Source organism: Zalophus californianus, chromosome 12 (assembly GCF_009762305.2).
Source record: "Zalophus californianus isolate mZalCal1 chromosome 12, mZalCal1.pri.v2, whole genome shotgun sequence".
Classification (NCBI taxonomy): Eukaryota; Metazoa; Chordata; class Mammalia; order Carnivora; family Otariidae; genus Zalophus; species Zalophus californianus.
In genome coordinates, this window is record NC_045606.1 from 50,336,790 (window position 1) to 50,357,956 (window position 21,167).

Below are 21,167 nucleotides of genomic sequence, written 5' to 3' on the forward strand. Positions count from 1 at the left end.
TGTTTACACAACACTTACATTCTTATGTCATATTTATCCATCTTTTTTGTAATGATTTGTGTTTTTCTGTGTCTTATTAAGCATTTCTATCCCTAATCTGAGGATTTGAACATACTCTTTTACATTTTTTTTCTAATTTTTTTTAAAGTTTGCTCTTTGTGTATAGCTCATTAATCAACTTGGAGTTAATTTTGTGAGTGTGTGTGTGTATGTGGGTGTAGTTTAATATAAAGATCTGATTTCTAGTGCTGTTACAATTTAACATAGAGAACCAACTATCTTAGCTGTGTTTATTGAAGATCTCCACTTCTCTGGGGTCCTAGAACTGCCATATGTAAAGTTGTCATACATAAGTGGGCCTATTCTTTGTTGCTCTATTCTGTTATCTTACATAGTAGTTTATATCTGAACCACTAATGCATTCTATTTACAATAACTTACCAGAAATGTCTTGAAGGACAGTAAGGCCCATGTTCCCATTCTAATTTTCAAAATTGCCATGACTTTCCTTGGAGCTCTGCTATTCCATACAAATTTTAGAATTTGCTTATCAAGTGAAGAAGGATATTAATATTAAATATTGATTTTTTCTACCCTTGGACAAAACTTACCTCAATATTAATATTTCCTTGTTGTCTTTTATCTATGATTTCTTTTTAAAAAAGAATATTTATTTATTTATTTTTAGAGAGAGCGGGGGGGTGGGATGGGGAGAGGGAGAGAGAGAATCTTTTTTTTTTTTTTAAGGAGACTCCACACCCAGTGCATGAGCCTGTCGCCAGGCTCCATCACACAACCTTGAGATCATGACCTGAGCCAAAATCAAGAGTCAGATCCTTAACTGACTCAGTCACCCAGGTGCCCCATTCATCTATGATTTCTTAAGTGGAGCGCACTTTATCTAGTTTAACTGTCACTCAAGGTTATCATTAACATTTTAATATCATGTAATATGCTAATTGTTTATTATATTACATAATATTGGGGTGTGTAAAAAGGCCTGTGTATCCTCACTTATACTAGATTACAAGGCTTAGAGAAATTGTAAATCAGCTAATTTATTGTTATAAATCTTCATAATATTAATGAAGATTTTCCTTATCCTTAATTTTATGAATTCACCTCTTACTTTTTTTAAATTAAAAATTGCCTGTTTCTAGCAACACTCTTTCCCTCTTTCTATTTTTTTCTTTTGATCTGTTGCTGACCAACTTGTTTCCATTTTGTTTAAGATAAAAGTAAATGATGTCGCGGGTTTAAGACATAATAACTAGCTACTACTTTACTGATCGACTGCTGTGTACCGATGTTTGTGGTAGACATTGTTATCAAAGCAACACCTCTGTTAGGGATATATGATAATAGCCAATATGTAGATAAAACTGAGGATAACTTGTTCCTGGTCCTAAGGCTGGAATGCCATGTAGTTGTGGGCTTCTCCCTGCACCATTCTGTCTCTAAGATAACAAGATGTTATTGCTGAAGTTCAATCAGAGACCTCGTGAAATATTTAAAGCCAGGCAAGCTGATCCTGCAGAGGGATCAATGCCTTCCCCCGTCCTATGGGCCATGGGCTTCCTGATTTGCTGGACAGTTTCTAGAAAGGGTGGATGAGTAGGAAGAAAAAGAGGCATCCTGGGGCTAGATCTGGAGGAGTCTGTCTGAGGCGCTTGTGGTCGGCTGAGGAAAGCACCTGCTGTGTGTCAGGGCCGTGGACTGAGTGAGAGAAAATGAAGGGAGTTTAAGATGGTCCATGTGTCCTGTGACAACTCATGTTCCTGTAACAAAAATGAAATCAAACATGATTGGTAAACGGGTTAATAACATAAAGTGGATGTTGGTTCCTGTATGATTTTTTCCTAGCAGAGGAAACCAGAAGAGTAGAAATACAGTAACTTTCAGTAAGAAAGGGAAAGGAAAAAGCTGTGAATTGGGCTGCTACATTGCCTATAGGAGCCATGGTGACCGTATTTAAGAAACTAAAAACCAGTGCCTCCATGCAGTCAGCCCGTCCCTCACCACCGGAGCTTGCGCTCAGCCTTGTTTACCTGTTGTTGGCTCATGGCAAGATGCTCTTCCTCCAAGGCCCCCTGAAATGCAACCCTTGCTCCCAGGGCTCCACCTCTCTCCGCATGGGCTCAGCACCCACCATTCCTCCACGGAGAGTCCTTTCTGTTGTCTTGTGTGTTTATCCATCCACCATGACAGCCTTTGGGGCCAAGCTAAACTGTAGCTTTTGGTTTGGGAGGTCAGGGTGGGAGGGGTCCAATAATTTTCTCAATTAATAATTGTAAATTTTAACGATAATATTAGATGTTGATAATGTTGATGATGAAGATGGTAAGCTACAAAATAACATAGATTTTGAGCAGTTTGCTGATAGCCCTATCACCCCATAAACTTGTTATCTAGGCAGCATATTAACAATACGAATCTTCTCTGGAATGTAATTATTGTGTTATATCTGAAGTGCTATGGCATGCATTGGAATGGCCTGTCATTTCCTTCATGGTGTTTAAAAAGTATAAATAAAGGACTTCACTTACTTGGATATTACTTTGGGGTTGGTGACTCCAACGCATACTCTTAACCAAACACTGCTGTGTACTCCTGAATGCTATGGCACAGATTTATAAGGTTATACTTGGCTCTGTTTACTCTAAATAGCAGTGTTTTTGTGTCCAGTAGTTAGGTTTTACCCCAGCATCCATTACAGAACCTTGAAAAATTCTTTTTAACTCAGGGCTTTAGGAAGATCATAAAATGACTTAATGTATGTTAATAAACCATGGAATGATGGATCTTACTATTGAAGTAGGCAAGATTATATTTGACAAATGATGAGTCCTTATGTGAATCTTCAGTTCCTATCTTAGCTTTACCAGGTGGAGCTACGTCCGGCCTAGATTTCTTGTCTTGCATTGTCTGGACACTGGAGTTTCCATTCTGAGTGGGCCACATTATGGCATGATGAGTTTTGTCTGGTTGTTAACTTCCTCATGTCAAGACCTTGCTACTGTTTGCAGAAAAATGATTAGTCTGTGTGTCTATAATTGCCTGTCAGTCACTTTAAGTGCCAAGTCTTCACCACTACCATTTTTATTTTTATTTTTTTTACAGCTACCATTTTTAAAAGGAGTTAGTTTTTCTCCAGTATGTTCATCCAATGCCTATTGTAAATTGTGTATTCCCAAGGCATGATCAGGTAGGCAAGAGCCTCTTTAGTTCTGATCCTGTTCTCCATTTTCTCTGTAAAGTTGGAGCAACAGAAATGATCAGATTCTGTTCTTTTTGGCAAGAAGATAAGGAGTTTGAACTGAAAACAAGAGAAGAACCATGGCCCCTGATGTTCTATGATGGATGCTTCCATGCATGTCACACTGTTACAGGGTGTCTCTTGTTGCCACATTCCAGGGTTATCTTTTTAACTATGTTCCCCCATCTGGATAGTGTTTTGTATTTTTGTTTTGATTTCTGCTGTCTTCCAGCACTAAGTACTTGAGATGTTATTCTATTCCTCTATTCGAAATTGATATGACGAAAGGATAAAAGATAGTATTGAAGGATTAAAAAAATGAATTACAAAGGAATGCCTTTCTTCCAGAATACTCCTTCATAATTAGGGGAGAATAGTATTCCTTCCTAATTCATGTTGAGCCCTTATTTAATCTTATTTTTTTTCTGGAGTAGTATGGCATATTTTCAAGGACACAGTGCTAGGATGCAAAGGACATGTCTATTCCAGGGCCACAAGATCATGGTTTTATAGAGTGAACATTAACAGACAGGTGTGCCTGGCCCTACAGGTCCCAGAGCTTCCCTTACACACTGCCCCTACTGGTCCTGCTCACTTTGCCTGAACACCCAACACCCTTCTTCCCAGAACCCTTTGAAAGAATCAGTTTTTGTTGAAGTAAAGAATATTTGTTGTACAAATGTAGGAAACTCTTGTAATTAAAAACAGAACAAAGGCTAATCTATTTTTTAAGGACTTGGATTACTTTTGCTGCTGCTGCAGTTTTCCCAGTAAGAACATTAGTCAGAGAAAAAGACACTGAATTATGTATTTGATATATGATAGAAAGAAGAAAGAAGTAGTGTGGGGGGAGAAGCATAGACATGAATGGTTCAGTAATATGTACTTAGGTTTGGGGCGGGAAGAAAACTGACTTCTGATTTGTATGCAAGTAAACAGAGGCATCAGAGGATGGTGTGTGAATGCCTGTCTCTAAGAACAGGCAGTGATTGCTGAAATGAAGGAAAGATCAGCAACTAGACATTTTAAAGATTTTACTATTAATTTATTTGAGAGAGAGAGAGAGAGTGAACAAATGGGGGAGGAGCAGAGGGAAAGGGACAAGCTGACTCTGCACTGAGCATGGAGCCCCATGCCGGGCTCGATTTTATGGCCCTGAGATCACGACCTGGGCCAAAATCAAGAGTCGGATGCTCAGTTCAACTGAGCCACCCAAGCACCCCTAAGCAACTAGACATTTTAAAAAGCATTGAGATACAGTTGGGATACAGTGGTTCTGAAGAACCTAATGGAAAAAATGAGGCAAGGTAAAAAATGAAACAAAACAAACAAAACATAAGAAAAATGAACCCAAAAAGATCTATTTGATAGTGGATATGTTTTCATTTATGGATTGTGTCAGTGGACCTCGTTGTTGTGATCAAACTCTTGCCTCGTTGTTGTGGCAAGAGTATGCTTGGAATGAAGAGTGGGCAGGGTATCGACTGTGTCTTCTCATTCAGGTCACCACCGTGTTAAGAAACTTTATTCTGGAAAGTCAAAATTGCTCCCAGAGGTACATAGTAATTCCTGGAGGAAGTATTTTTTAAAATAGTCATTTAAGACTTTTACAAATCAGGTTCTTCCTGTCTTTACTGTCTGATTTCGTAAGAATGATGCTACATTGGTAATTATGTTAGAGTTCCAAGTTAATAGATCTTATTATTAGAAAAACTGATCAGATTTCATGACTCCCTGTACATTATACTCAATGGCACACATTCATAATTTTGAGTACCATTTTAATCTTGCTTTTTCTTACCAACTGATTTGAATCATATACATTTGGATGTCTGACAGCCAGTATACTCTATATTTAATGATTCAAACATTCTTGAGATGTTATGATAACCCATAATTCATTTGAAAGTAGGGAAAAGACTACTTTAGGTTCACCCTAATGATTGACTATTAAAAATATGACTAGTGTTGCACCCATGAGATACAAAGTTAGCCATGTTAGCACAGACCTTGACAATAAGTATGGGTTCTCATTTCTTATCCCTCATATTGGCTTACATTTTTTTTTTTATGGAGTGCTCTGTGTATGGTTGATCCTGTTTTGAGTACAGTACGCTTGACCCTTGAACAACATGGGGTTGGGGCACCAACCACATGTGCGGTCAGGAATCCACATATAACATTTTACTCCCCCAAAACATAACTATAATAGCCTACTGTTGACTAGAAGTCTTACTGATAACATAAACAGTTGATTAAAACATATGTTTTAGGTAACATACTGTATGTTATATATATATTAGATACTGTATTCTTCCAGTAAAGTAAGCTAGAGAAAGAATATGTTAATTAAAATATCATAAGGAAGAGAAAATAAATTTATAGTACTATATTTATCAAAACAAATCCATGTATGAGTGGACCCACGCAGTTCAAACCAATGTTGTTCAAGGGTCATGCCTGAGAGTTTTAAATGTCCTTTCCTACTAATGTTTTCTCCCTACCTTATAAAGGGAACAGCATTAATCTATGCTTGAAAATTTATTCTGATTTAGCCTTCAGAATATTAATTACTCCTAGACTTTAGTTTCCTTTAAGTAGGGTTGGGTTCCATCAAGTCAATACATAATTATTCATTATTTAAAGAATCAAAAAGTAGTAAATTTTTATCCAAGTAAAGTCTTGTAATTAAAATAAGTGAATTTAGGGCGCCTGGGTGGCTCAGTTGGTTAAGCAACTGCCTTCGGCTCAGGTCATGATCCCGCAGTCCTGGGATCGAGTCCCACGTTGGGCTCCCGGCTCAGTGGGGAGCCTGCTTCTCCCTCTGACCCTCTCCCCTCTCATGCTGTTTCTCTCTCTCTCTCTCTCTCTCTCTCAAATAAATAAATAAATAAATCTTTAAAAAAAATAAAAATAAAATAAGTGAATTTGGCTCTCAAGGGGTCTCTTCTACTTACAGGAAGTACTGTGGAGAATTTCCTTCAGATAGAGCCAAAATAAGAAGACAACAGTCTCCACTTCATTACAAAAAAAACAAAAGACAAAAAAGCGAGGTTGTTATAGTTTCAGGTGAAATAACTAATATTAGCTTATCGATTTTTAAATTTTAAATTTTAATACATTTTAATAGATTTTAATAGATTTTAAATAGTCCCTGCCATTTGGAATGAAACATTAGCTGCGGAGACTGCATGGTGGATTGGTGATACTCCTAGGTTGTGATTAAATCACAAACACTTATGTCATTGTAACTAGTGAAGGTTCTGTGTTTCATGTGAGTGTTGCTATTAATCCCTGTTTCTTGTTTCAAAATATCTGATTTAGGGGTGCCTGGGTAGCTCAGTCAGTTAAGCACCTGTCTTCAGCTCAGGTCATGATCCCATGACCCCAGCCTCTTTAGGGGGTCCCTGCTCCTTGGGAAGCCTGTTCCTCCCTCTCCCTCTGCCTGCCACTCCCCCTGCTTGCATGCTCTTTCTCTCCCAAATAAATAAATAAAATCTTTTTAAAAGTATTGATTTGACGTCACAAAGTAAGCATAGCAAATAGCCTGGCACATACTACTCACCTCTTGCTCATTATTTCCATTTCCTATTTTGCAGTTAAGAGTCAGTGACTTGTTGAATACACATAGTTTGTTTATCAGCCTGGAGAGTGATGAAAATTTCCATTTTAATTTTTCTTATCTAACATATATGTACTCATTTTTTTTCCTCTAGGAAATAGCAGAAACTCGTGGCTTTTATATTCTGTTTTATAATATTATAGCTGATTTTGAGAGATAGGAATTATCTCAGTTCAGAATACAGAAATCTAAGTAGGCCCTCTATTATTCACTTCTTGATGTGTGTATTTATAATGTACTATAAGGGGCGCCTGGGTGGCTCAGTTGGTTAAGCATCTGACTCTTGATTTGGGTTCTGATAATGATCCTCAGGGTTGTGAGATCCAGCGCCTAGGCCAGCTCCATGCTCAGCGGGGAGTCTGCTTTGAGGAGTCTTCCTCTCCCTCTGCCACTCCCCATGCTCATGTGCTCGCTCTCTCTCTAATATAAAAATAAATAAATCTTTAAAAAATAATAATGTGCTATAACAATAACTATAGGGTAATGAGTACTTATTATGTTCTTGTCATAGTGGTAGAAATTTTATATTCGTATTTCTGAATATTAAAGCAATGCTGCAGATGTTAATTTGTTTTTTCATTTTTACCATGTTTATTTTATAATCATGATTTCTTAGTCCTTATTAAGTTGGTACAATTTGGGGAAATAAGTACTCCCTTCCCTTTTTTGTTGTATGTGTTTGGGGGAGGTAGAGGGTACAAAATGTGAGAGAATAGGCAAAGGGTAGAGGCAGCAGAAGGATGAAGTTGAAGAGAGACACAGTGGACGTTTATATGAACCCTTCCGGAAGCAAGATCAACCAAGAAAATACGAAATTGATGACATGAGTGTTTTCTTCTCTCATGGACTGAGAAAGTATGCAATAATTCAGGATCATGTTTGGCACACATTAATTATGTAGCATTGTGGTATATGTTTCCTGTCAGACATGATTGTGTATTTTTTCTTTTTTTAAGCTCCACAGATGACATTAATGAAGCACTTTATTTATTTATTTATTTATTTATTTATTTATTAAAGATTTTATTTATTTGACAGAGACACAGTGAGAGAGGGAACACAAGCAGCGGGAGTGGGAGAGGGAGAAGCAGGCTTCCCATGGAGCAGGGAGCCCGATGCGGGGCTTGATCCTAGAACCCTGGGATCATGACCTGAGCTGAAGGCAGACACTTAATGACTGAGCCACCCAGGCGCCCCTATGAAACACTTTTAATACAATATTCAGCAGATATTAATTTGAGCATATAAACCTATTTTACGTAGCAGAAGTCACCATTAGCTGCTGTGTGAAGGGTCCTCCTTTCAAGTAACACTTAATTCTATATTTGGGGCTTCACATCCGAGGAAGTTCTTGAAGGGCACTCCTCCCTCAGTTGGGTTTACAACTCATCTGCAACACTAAATGCAGATAAAATAAAGAACACATCTTGGTTAAAGGTTTGTACATGAAAGCCCCTTACAAATATAGCCAATATTTTGTCCAGATGGTAACTGTAGAGGACTTGTTCTCTTTCCACCTTTTTTTTCACCCATTTCCTCTCAAGGTCTTTATTCCAATGCTCTGTGCTCTAAAGTGAGTGTGAGGCCGAGGTTAGTATTTTTTAAAGTGAGGGAATTGTGACTAAGGAAGGTTAAGTAACTTATCCAAGCTATATAGCTTATAACTGACTACTCAGTGACAGAGGTAGAATTCAGGTCAAATTCTATCTGAATCCAGAGCCCCTCTTCCATCCAGTAAGTCACATTGTGTAGAGTGTTATGTAGTTGCCCTTCATATGAAAGATATTCTATGGTTTTCATGAATCAAGTATAACTTAATATCTGATGCTGAAGTTTCCACATTTTCCAGAATATATCTCTCTTTGATTTAGAAAATATGTGAACATACGGCCCCTCCTTCAAAAGACGTAGACCAGTAGGAGCTTTTTAAACTGAAAGGGAATTCTTCAAGTCAGTGAGAGTATAAAGTGGGACTTTTTAGATTAGAGCTTTAATGTTTTCAGAGGCGTCATGTCATTGTGTCCTGGAGCCAGGCTGGCCATTAGAAGAGCCTGGAGAGCCTCAAGAGCACAGGAACAACTGCGAACATTTTCAGAACTCCTTTTCAGTAAAAATAGTTTCAGTGTCGAAATGGAAAGGTGTTAAGTAAATTCTCTATAATCTTGAATTTTTAAATTTCCTGTGTTTACTCCTAGGAAAATAAAGCATGGTAGAATTTATAATCTCTGTGTTGTATACTGATCATACAAAACTTGTGAATGGTTACCATACTGTCCTGAAAAGTATTGTGTGTGGTGTAATCATCGTATTTACCTGACCAGGGTGATGTCGGTATTGGTTGTGTGCGGTAACCTCTCTTGAGACAGGAAAACGAAGTCTGGAGATAGATTTGGGGGAGAGTGGCTGGTGTGATGGGAATGGCTGATGCAGAAGATGATAGAAATTGTTTGCCTGACACTTACCTGTGAAAGTAAGGATGAATGGAAGGGTAGAAAAATCAAACAAATTATGTGTATTTATATAGATTCCCATATTGTATAGAGTGCTTACTGTTTGCTAGGCAGTGTACAGAAGGCACGTAGATGAATGACAGTTCTGTTCCTGATGCCTACCATGGGGAACAGATACGTAACCCAATTGTTGAAATATCCAATGACTCCTTTGTGATAGAAGTAAGGATAGAGTTAGGTCATTTCATTCATGACTGCATAGATCAGGGAAGGCATTGCCAAGGAAGTAATGTATGGGCAAAAGTTTGAAAGATTAAATAGACTTAACTATTTTTTTCTCTTGTGAAGATGATGAATTACCAAGGGCCACTATTTCTGTCCATGAAATTACCAAATATGAGACTTTTCTATGGGATGAAAGGAAAAAAAAAAGAGATATACGCCATCTGTAAAAGCCATACTTAAAGGATGCAAAGGATAAAAATAAAGGGTTAGAAAAATAACTATCAGACAAATATTGATTAAAAGAAAATCTGTTACATGAAACAGTCCCGATATAGGAAGGATTCCTTACCCATGGGATGTCTGATAAACTTAGTTATATGGCTAATTTCAAATGTTTGTACTTTAGTTTTCACCATTTCTATAAATATTTTTGATCAGTCAAAAAATAAGTGTTGGGCACTTGCTATTTCTTAAATATGGTAGTTGGCATCCAATTAGATTGTTTATGAAGTCAGAATATAATTGCAATATAAAAAAGGTTGCTATTTTCAGTGGCAAGCATTCTGGCATTCTCTTGATTTAAATTGGTGATAGGTAGTGGTTTCTTATGGTAGATATCAGCTTGACCTTTGTGGCAAGAAATGACATTTCTGGGTTGATTTTTTTGATATCTGCTATACTTATATTAGCATGTGGAAATCAGTCTTACAATAGCTCTCAAATATAGTATTCATCCAGGTGTTACATATCACTACTGATTTTTGGTGATCAGAATCCCATTTATTTATTAGACAATAAATATTAAGGTATGGCTACATAAGAAGGACCCCTACTTTGTAGACTAATATAAAATGAAATTTTTGAAGCATACCAAATAGTGAAGATCGGAATGCTAATTTTACTTAACTGGAATTCTTCCAGAATTTTGATCTTCTCAGCCCTGTCGCCAAAATTAATGTTTTGTCTTGCAACTAAGATTTCAGTTAAGTCTCTGGTTTCATAAATATCTTCTACATACATAGTTTAATAAACATAGGATGGGTTGGTCAAGGTTGGTTTGTATTTCAAAGTCGATGCTGTTAAAAAGAAATGATGTTTGATTACCAGTGTGAATCATTACCTGCCATTTAAAGCAAAAGCCAGATTCTGGTTGATGCTTACTGTTATTTCCATTCAGGCATATTGTTACAGACACTAATATGAATAGTTTTACTATGTGAAATAGTTTTAGCGTACCATGATACAAAGTGTAAAAAAATACTGTGTTGTAAGTTTCTCAAGTGACTTTTGCTGGAGAGAAGGTTGAGTCTGAAGCTATGTTTCTTTCAGAACTTTGAGTCAGAATGGTATAATCAATGGAATTTACCAATTAAAAATAGAACATGTGTACATGAGCCAATGCAATTGGTAACCAGACTTTTCTAGAAACTCTGCCATCACTGCAGGTACTAGACCCAGTACTATAAAGTATAGTACCTACAAATGCATTTTTATATTAATTTCTTTGTGCTAATATCTTTAAAATACTACAAAAAAAGATATTGAATACTTTGCTCAAATTGTACTACATGATGATGATTACATTAAGGAATCCATGTGAGATCATTTCTGCTACAGTCTGATGTCTGACCTTTTTCACTGGTTATTCTGTCCACAAGGCAAGAAAAATAAATACAAAAAATGAAAGTACAATTACATTTCACTTGATTTCAACAAAAGATATTTTTTTCAGACATGCACATAGCTTTTTTAAGTTGTGATTTATTATTGATTTGAAGTTAATTATTGAGATTTTAATAAGATACTATGGTAAAATGAATTACAGTGTAATATTACATGTAGAATATTGTATCGTCATACTTTCTCCTCCTGTCATACTTTCTCCTCCTGGAACGGCTGCTCTGAGCTCTGCATATAGAGGGACTGATGTGCAACTGGCAAATATTTAGAAAAACAGAACCTAGAACAGCATAGCTTAGTGGAAAAGAGCAGTGCACACATCCCTATCATCCTAAGTGTACAATGCTGGTCTCATCTGCTAGCGAAGAGATCCTTTTCAGGATGATCCTCCTTTTTATTACCTTGAAAATTCATGGTCTTCTTCAGTCTTTTAGCTAGTTTAATGATTTTCATTTTGAAAAATTGTTCTCTAATAATATTGGCTAGTTTAAAATTGGGCCCACAAAAGATACTTTACCCATTTATATTTTTAGCCATCCAGTCATTGCTTTGGAAAGGTTGATCTTATCTACTGATTTTCACACTTTGTTGTGTGTCAGAATCAGTTGGAGGGTTTATAAAATACAGATTCCTCCCAGAGATTATGATTTAGTAGGTCTGGGATAGAGCCCAATAAGTTGTATTTCTAACAAGTTCCCAGGTGACCCTGATGCTCTGTAATCCCTAGAAATAGCATCAATCACAGATCAACACATCCCATTTGAAGGGGAAAGTTGGGAAAGAAATCATTATCAGTCAAATCAAGGCCAACGATTGTTAGAGTTTTTGTTGATGTTGCTTTGTTTTCGTATAAAACAGTCTCCCTGGAATTTCATTGCTGATGCATTTTCCCAAACCCTTTACTGGCTCTTGGGTCCAGGCAAAATTTCCTTATCGGAAGACCATTTGGTTACCGATTAGGTTGTTTCAGTGGAGAGGAATCACTTGTAAATTGAATATCCACTGTCTAATTAGAATTGGCGCTGTTCCTCCAAGAGATAGAAAATTCAGATAAATAAGCTACTTGAATTAGAAATAAAAATTAGTACACTGTACTCTCTATTCCCTGTCCTTGGGAGCATGTGGGAACCAAGTCTACTGCCTGCGGGCAAGTATGTACAACTTTATTGCTGTAAAAATAGTTTGAGAAATGTGAGGATGGGAGAAGAAGCAATGTGAGTGCGTCAGGGATTGAGTGAGGAGTTCCAGGTATTGGTGAGTAATTTGTAGCTTTCTTATAAAGCACAATTAATATTTCAGGCAAACAAGTTTTAAATCTTAGTGCATCTAGATTCCAGAATCATAGGATTTGGTACTGCGTGAAAAGTCTGTGTCTGATTACAGATGAGCAGAGGTTACCTTATTGTTTTAGAATAAATCAGGTTACACTGCCATCTTTGCTTCTTTCCATTGGGTCTGTAGTCATCACCTAAGACTGATTTGAGAAAATGTCATTGTGAGCTTGGGGTCTGAGGATATTTCTGGAAAGGTTTTGATGCCATATAGAGTTTTTTATACATCTTTTTGTTTTGCCTGTATACCTGCATAAAAAGAATGAGAATTATCATAATCACTTTTGAATGATGTTTTGGTATCCCTGTTATATGTTTATCACTAGTTTTGCATATTCTGTTTAAAACCACTGGGAAGCATTTAGACGGTGATTTCATTTTTTACAGTAGATAAAAATTATTGGATGAGTGTAAATGAATGTAAAATGATTTTAGATCAGTTTCCAACATTTTTATTAAATTGGATTACCATTTATTGAGATTTTTTTAAAGATTTTATTTATATATTTGACAGAGAGAGAGGGAGAGAGCACAAGCAGGGGGAGCGGGAGAGGGAGATGCAGGCTCCCCGCTGAGCAGGGAGCCCAACATGGGGCTCGATTCAGGACCCTGGGATCATGACCTGAGCGGAAGGCAGACGCTTTAACCAACTGAGCCACCCAGGCGCCCCTATATTGAGATTTTTTTAAATGCTTATTTATTCTAGCCTGGCATTTGAGTTAGCTTGTTGTGGTTTTTATATTGTAGAACTTAAAATCTTTCTTTCCAAGTTAGTAAAAGTGGTTTTATAAATGCCCAAAAAGAAACCTAGTGACATTTCTTTACTGACATTGTTGAGATAATGTGAGCGGAATTATACAACAGTCTTAATATTTAAGTTGTTGGTTAATGGAACTATGGTAATCAGTATACTTGGTGGTGCTTTTATGCTTATTTTTCCTCTGAGAATCAAGCAATACCTATTTTATAATAAGTGTCCAATGTCTTTTCACTCGAAACTATTCATTGTTAAGAGGTGAAAGACAAGACAGCTAATGGGGAAAAAAAAACACTGAAAAAATGTAGGGATGAAATGTAAATAAAGCTCAAGTGGAATAATTTGGTCAACATGAAGAAGATACATTACACTATTATGTGGAATGCCTTTTCCTGGAACTTCTGAGAAATAGGGTAATTACTAACTCACTCTTTTGGAGTTTTGTTTCTTATGACTATAAAAGCTGGGGAGACTGTTTTTATCAGTTGCGGTCTGAGGGTATAATTTAAATTTAAAATGACAAAAGATGTACATTATGTCGTTAGTGGGATTTTGTTATTCCTCTTCCATGTTCATCACTAGTTTTGCATGTTCTGTTCAAAACCACTCTGAAACATTGGGTGGTTCCATTTTTCATCACTAGGTCATATTAAAATTTACTCTGAATATCTCTGATAATTATTTGCATCATTTCAGGGAGGGACAGGGTGGCAGACTTGAGAATGCGGTGGGAAGCCCGCTGCATTAGAAACCACCTCCTAAATGAGTGGGTTTCATCTGTTTTCTTCTTACTATAAGACGCTGTTGTTCAAAAGAACTCTTAAATATTCCAGTATGAACAAATAAAAGGGAGGTTGCTCTGGTTTGGGGAAGAACCTCTTCTGGAGAGGACTGTGAGTTGACTCCCAGGTCCCACGGCATCCTGAGGGACAGAGTTTGAACACCATTGTAGCAAATTCTAAATTTCCTCCCAGGTCTAAAATGCCATGCTTCGGTCCATCATCCCTGAGGTAAATTCCTAGCTCCACAATATTTCCATCTCTTGAATTTTATGTATTGATTTCTTAACTGAGTGAAAGTTTATTTGTAATATAAATGGAATTAAATATTTTTTTGACTGATAGAAACATAAGATTTTCTTGTTTTGTCTTAAGTCACATGCACTTTGGAATAACTTCTTTTTTAAAAAAGAACTTGTAACTTACTGGTCCGAATATAATTTTGTAGGAGGTAGAAGTTAATCTACGAAAGAAGGAAAATTCAGTGCGGCTTTCTTCAGCAGTGGGTTATCTGCCTAATGACTTAGCACTCTTCCTTCCTTCCACCCAAACTCTATGTCTCCTTGTTCTCTTTCCCCTGCCCCACACTCTGTCACTCTGTGGTTGACCAAGATCCTTCCTTCATCTGATTGTCCTGGGAACCTTGAAACACTCTGCTTTTCCCCTTTCCTTCTCTGTTGCTACTAATGCGTTAAGAATTATTTTCCCCGCTGATCTGGTTTGGAAAAGCAAGAAGAGTTCTCCGGACTAGTGGATTAACACTTTTGGGTGTGCCCTTGGGAGTGGTTAGATGCTACAACACAGTTTGTAATGCAGAATTTATTTCTCATAGAGAAATGATGTTATAAGTGTACACTAGAAACTATAGAATGTTTAGTAGTATATAGTATAGTTCATTTACTCTACAGGTGAATTCCACAATATGTGTTGGTCTGGGAGCCTATCAAGTGTTATAAATGCTATTTTTTTATAGAAAAGTTGGATCTCTGTTTCAGGTAGAGATGAATGCAGAATATTCCTAGTTGGGGACTGACCATATTATAATGGTTGATCCCAGGGTGCATATATTCAGTGGTTCTGCATCTATCCATTAGACAGACAGCATCAACACTTTCTTTTCCTTTTTCTTTTCCACGTTGAATTTAGCTTAGAGGCTGAAATAGAGGGAACATTTTCAGATCTGAGCTATGTTTTCTTTTTAATTTGATAGACTAGAAACTGGTTGCAATAAAATTGAGAGGTGGTACTAAGATCATATTAGTATTTGTAAAATGGACAATTGCCTTATATAAATAGCAAGTAAAAAATCAAGCGAGTTCTTCATAAACATTTTATTCTGGGGCATGCTTATTTTCTGAAACTACCTCTACTAAATCTCCTGTCAGTCTTGAAACTAGAAGGCAGAAAAGCTTCTAGTGCCACAGCCAACTGCAGTGGAGCCAGAGAAACAGGCAACAAAAATAGAACACCAGGATTGCTGTGCGTGGGTGAGGCAGAAACCACATTATGAGCAAAAGCTTCCAGTATTATTTTAGAACCAATACAGAGCTCTGCACTTCTCTCCTTTCTCTTCCAAAAAACACATACTATAAAAATAAAATGAAATTAAATGTATGTGCATTTGCCCTCTTAGAATTATGATGCTTAATTTTTTTTTTTTTTGCCTTCCTTTCTTTGGAGGCGAATCTCCAGTGTGGAAATACAGTGTGTAAAGCAAGCTTGGAGGGAGGAAAGAGTTAATTGCTTTTAAGGCCCTGTAATAGAGAATTATGGTTTGAAAGATAGAGGCTGGACAGCTGGGTTTGCTGGGGTATTTTTAAATGCATTAATGCAAGCTCCAATCACTCGGCCATGCTTGACCTATTTTTGGCTCAGGCCGACCATTGTTCTATTTCTGTGCCTGTGGGCCATGCCGTTGTTGATTCATATGCAAATGGATTATCACTAGCTTTAGCCAACTTGAGCTGAGAGAGACCAGAGAGGGGGAAGAGACACACACAAACAGATAGAAGGGCACCGGCTGAAGCCACTTGCAGGACTGAGGGTTCTTGCAACAAAACTCTAGCAGCCTGAAGAACTATAAGCCAGGTTTAATTGGTTTCTTTTTCTCGTGGGTAGAGTTAATATTTTTCTACTTATTCTGACAAAGCAATAACCCCGAAGCACATTCCTGTTTCCCACCTGCTTTTAGGTTCTGGGATAACCTAAACTCCAGAGAGCCATAGCATCCACTCGGTCCTTTCTGCCTTGTACACAGGTTGGTAACATAGGAAAAGTGTCCAGATCTTTTTTAAAAAGTGTATGTCCACCTTAACAGAAAGGAAATCCTTGTTGAAGTTGGTCGGCTGCTGCCTTTCCTCGGGGAGGAGGGAGGACCAGGGAGGGTAGCTCCTGGGGCCCGTGCACTGAGCAGCGATGAATCTTTCATGTAGCTGAAGTAAGAGTGATTGGAATATGCTGCAGACAATTTACGAGAGTGACTCGTGTTTTTCCTCAGATGGGGTGGCTGGACGAGAGCAGCTCTTGGCTCAGCAGAGAATGCACAGTATGATCAGCTCAGGTAAGATCCTCTTCCATAACTGAGACATTTTATGTGTGAAAGGAGGCTGACTTGGGAAATGCAGCTAAGAAAAAGCACCTCTCAAGGATTTGCTGCTTTTTGGTGTTGATGTTGCTATTTTCTTGGTGCGTCTGTAGGGTTTAACTTAGATCCCTTCCATTACCGTTTCTGTGCATATTCAGTGTTTAGGGACGACAGCTTCTGAATGAAATCTCAAAGCTTCTGATGAAGGATGGGACTGAGATAAGTAAAATGTAGCTGGGGGTGCTTTGCCTTACTATGCAACTAGAAGAAGGAGATCTGTACTGATTGCAAGCTATTCTAATGGGACTTTAAAAATCAGGTAAGTTCATACTGGAGCTTCAGTTTAAATTGCAGCCTGCACTAGCCTGATGATTTTATATTTACAGTGTGCATCCAGAAGCGCATCTATTTATAGACCTACCTTCTGAAATGTGTTTGCTAGGAGTTGCAAAGGTAGTTTTAATGTGTTTTTTTTTCTCATCATCAGCCCAAAATGAAACTATTTAGGATGGAATAAAATTATTATTAGCAGATGGTTATTTTAATTTTCTTGAAAACCATTTGGAGAGTCTAGCATTGTCAGGCAGATGGACGGCATAGCACACACATAAAGGTGTTACATGCAGGTGCAACCCTTGAAAGAATAACAGTAACAGATTCTAGGTTCCGAATAACAGTAACAGATTCAGTTTCCCCGCGCGCGTATGTACTTGTGCCTTCAAGGCGATGTGCTGAGGAGATCAAGCTTGTCAGCGTTATCAATTTCTATTTGTGAAAAGAGCAGACTCTCCGGGCAATATCACTTAGTTGTAATTGTTGCTCTTCATATTTAATCCTATAGCCAGTTCCTAAAGCTTGGGGGCTTTATATTTCCGTCCTCTTCGGAATGCTTCCGTCTAAATTGGCTCAAAGTTCTCCCTCACATCTTCTGAGTTCCTATGTGGGCTTAATCGTAATTCTAGATGACCACATAGATCTATGCAAAGAATGCAACATAAAGCAGCATTTGCTTGGTAGAGCTAGGATGTGAAAGAAATATTCCACAGGTTGGCACGATGTCTGTTTCAGTGCTGAGCACCTTCCCAATTACGGATCTATGTCTGAAGCAAGTTTTCTTTAAACCTTGGTCAGTTGTGATGATTTTGAGATACTTCTCTTGTCCTGATTTTTTCTTGGACTCAGAATAAGAGAATAATTTTGTGTAATTTGATATGTTTACACTTACGTGACAGGAATTATATTAATTAGTGTCCGCTTATCTGAAGCAAACGTACAAGAATTTTAATACGGTTTATTATCTTCCATTATCTTTGTGGCTATAAAGTTGACAAGAGGTTGGGGAGGGGTCAGCTGGTGGGTCTCAAATGGAACTGGTCACTTAATTTAGCATTTAATTTTTAAATATGGATCGACTTTCTAAAAATAACTGTGTTAGGGATCTTTTCGGTACTACACTTTATCCTTCAGTCCTCGCCTCTGTGTAACAAGTTAAATGTTTCTTTCACATGGTAGAAACAAAGCTGTGCCTTTCAAGCAGGGACTGGCTGCTGACATTGAATCTCTTGCCACAGGCTACAGGTGTTTGCAAACCTCACCGTTTTCAATGTCTTTGATAATCACATGTAACTTTACTCCATTTTTCAGTTGAGATTGCCATTTTCCTGATGTTAAAGCAATAATATTTTCAAGCAGGGAAGTGCTTGAGACTGTCAGTGCCGTTGTCGGTTCTGCAGGAAGGGAAACATCCCTTAAGCACCAACTATTAAATGAGAAGTGATGTAGATTGACATCAACTCCCAAGCCTGTCTGGTATAAATCAGGAACTCCAGGTTCTGTTTATTTTTAAAATTTGAAACCTGAAATCATGTGCATCCATACTACCATGTTGTGTAACATTTGATTTTGTTTAATATGATACAGCCTTAAATTTAAGTCCCCCAGTCTTTATTGTGTAATTCCTCTGACGCATTGGCTCTCAAACTTGGAGTCCTCAAAAGTATTTTACAAAATACTGAAGCCTCGGTCACACCCCCCGAGTTTCTGATTTAACTGGTATGGGAACTAACCTGGAGACTGGAATTTTTAAAATCTTTTGAGCAAATCGAGGGTGCAGTAAACTTTGAGTATCATGGATGTACCAGTAGGTGGAAGTGATGGTGATCCTGGTGACCCATTTCAGTAGGGTTTTCCTTTAAGTTAATTGCTAAATTTGGGGTGTGTTTGTCTTAAAATATCTACAAATTTCATTCCACTCCCTTTTGGACCAGCGGCATGGATGTGATTGATACGCATAGGAAGGGATGGAGTCTTTGGATCTGAAAGAGATATCTGGTGGCAGTGCAGAGTGTTGGAGAGAACATTGTTCTGGGAGTCAAGAGCTCTGTGTTCTAGCAAGAGCCAGTTGTATAACTGGTTACTCATCTGTAAACTGAACAATAATGACGTCCTCCTGTTTATCTCTTGGCATTCTTATGAGGTTCAAATGTAACAACATGTTATTAAAGTGCAGACTCACTATTATAACTATTTTTAGTGAGGGAACCTGGGCTTCTGGCTCTTCAATACTGTGCTCTATCTTGCCGAACATAGATGAATTTGATTGTATGTCACATGGAACAATGATGTTTTGTTTTGATAGTAAGTTTTATTTGGTTATTTTATATGCCAGCTACTTTTTTTGGTTTTCCTGGTCTAATCCAGGAAAGAACTAATCCTTTCCTTGTGCAAATTGTGACTGTAAATCAGAGTAGCTTGTATGTGTGTGTGTGCATGTGTGTTTTGTAAAATGTCTCATTACATAATAAAGGCCAAGAATTTGCAGAATATGTAATTGAACAGTGAAACCCCAACAGCAGATTTCTTGGATTATTGTTTTAAAAAGCTTTGCTTTATTGTTAGCTATTGCTTTGAAGTTCCCATTTGCTATTTTAGTTAAACTGGATACTATGCATTAATAAAGATGATTTTCTTCAGAGATCTTTATAGACTGTTGAATTGCAAGTATTTTATATGGTTCCATTTTTTCCCCTAATATTGACTTAGCTAAGCAAGACATTCTAGGTAGAACTAGGTTTCTACAGCATGGTCCGCTAATGTGTTTAGTTAAAAAGCTCTATAATATTGAATCTTGGAAGTTCTTATGAGTGACACATTTTGCTAGGTCAATCTCTACTTTTGTGGCTTGTGTGGGCCAATATAAGTGATAACTGTGACCGACACTGAAGCATGTACAAATGCTGACTCAGGTCACTTAGGAGTAGCTGGCAGAATTTGGGGTGTTCTCCTGTTGCCAGGCATGTTGCTTAACTTGTTGGGCAGCAGAGCTGTCCAGACAGTATTGGAACGATTACTATAAAAGAATTTCCTAGAGTTTGTACAGCATTAATGTAAAATACATTTAAAATAAGGAAAACTCATATTTTTACTATGTATTCCTACTTTAGGGTATAAAAGAAAAGCATTTAAATCTAAATCCTGAATTTCTTTTATGGAAAACATATCTTCACCTTTCAGAATCCTTCCCCCCCACACCCATGTGCATTGTTGAGGGGAAAGGAATATTTTAGATTCAGTAGCCATTTATGTCTGCTTGGAAAGCAGAATCTAATTATGAAAATGTAATTCTGTGAAATGCTTCTGTCATGTCAAGAATCACTTCTGGTATTTCCCATAATTACTGTTTTGCTGTTCTGTAACCTAAGTTATCTTCACTTACAAGGCTGTTATCAATTTGAATATCTGATAGGTAGTGATCAGAAAGCTAGTTATCAATAGGCCCATTGAGGATGGGGACAAGAATGAGTATTTTCTATTTCTGTGGGAGACACCAGTGGAATAACTGTTCCATCCATTAAGCAAGAAAATTCAATAAAACCCCTTAGAAGACTAAAATAAACCCAAATTCTGAATTTAAAAATGAGGATTTTGATTTTTGAAGATGAGAAGTTTGAAAACTACATAATTTCTCACCATTGATAGATAATGAAGTGATTCCAGAATGGTGTAAACTGGCGAACACTCACCCTGCACATGTGTGCGTGCGCGTGGACACACACACACACACACACACGTGACAGGTACAATATTCAGCATTAAGTGTGTACAGACTGTGATATGACCTAACATATCTCAGAAACTAATAGTCAAGGAAAAAGTGGGACTTGAAGGTTTTTGATCCAAACAGAGAGCCCTAACAGGGCCTGCATCCTAGGCCTCTTTAGAATTTTACTGACAAGATAGCAACTTCCTGAAAATTCTCACTGACATTCTCAAATCTGAAGAGAAGCAAACTGAGTAGATATCCTCAGCTTTTGTGGTGGTGGTGGTGGTTGTTGCTTCTTCTGAGTGAGAAACAGTAGAAATGATTCTGGAAAAGAAACTAGTGAAATGGGTGAACAAACCCTGCCTCTCTGGAGAAATGAAGGCATCAGAGCAAAACTCCAAACTGGGAAAACGATCCATAGGTCTTTTCAACGAAATACCC

At 37.5% G+C, this 21,167-nt stretch overlaps 1 protein-coding gene across 7 annotated transcripts in view; it reads left to right on the forward strand.

Annotated features, from left to right (window-relative positions):
• The window catches only part of HDAC9 (histone deacetylase 9), a 739,057-nt gene that overhangs the window by 179,831 nt on the left and 538,059 nt on the right, over window positions 1-21,167 (forward strand). For 6 of the 7 annotated variants that reach the window (XM_027573169.2, XM_027573170.2, XM_027573173.2 and 3 more), the window contains one exon: window positions 16,598-16,660. In XM_027573169.2, the coding sequence (XP_027428970.2) occupies window positions 16,598-16,660 (63 nt within the window). Of the gene's footprint in view, window positions 1-16,575; window positions 16,661-21,167 lie in introns of those variants that run through there. The other variant, XM_027573174.2, reaches the window with a different exon arrangement.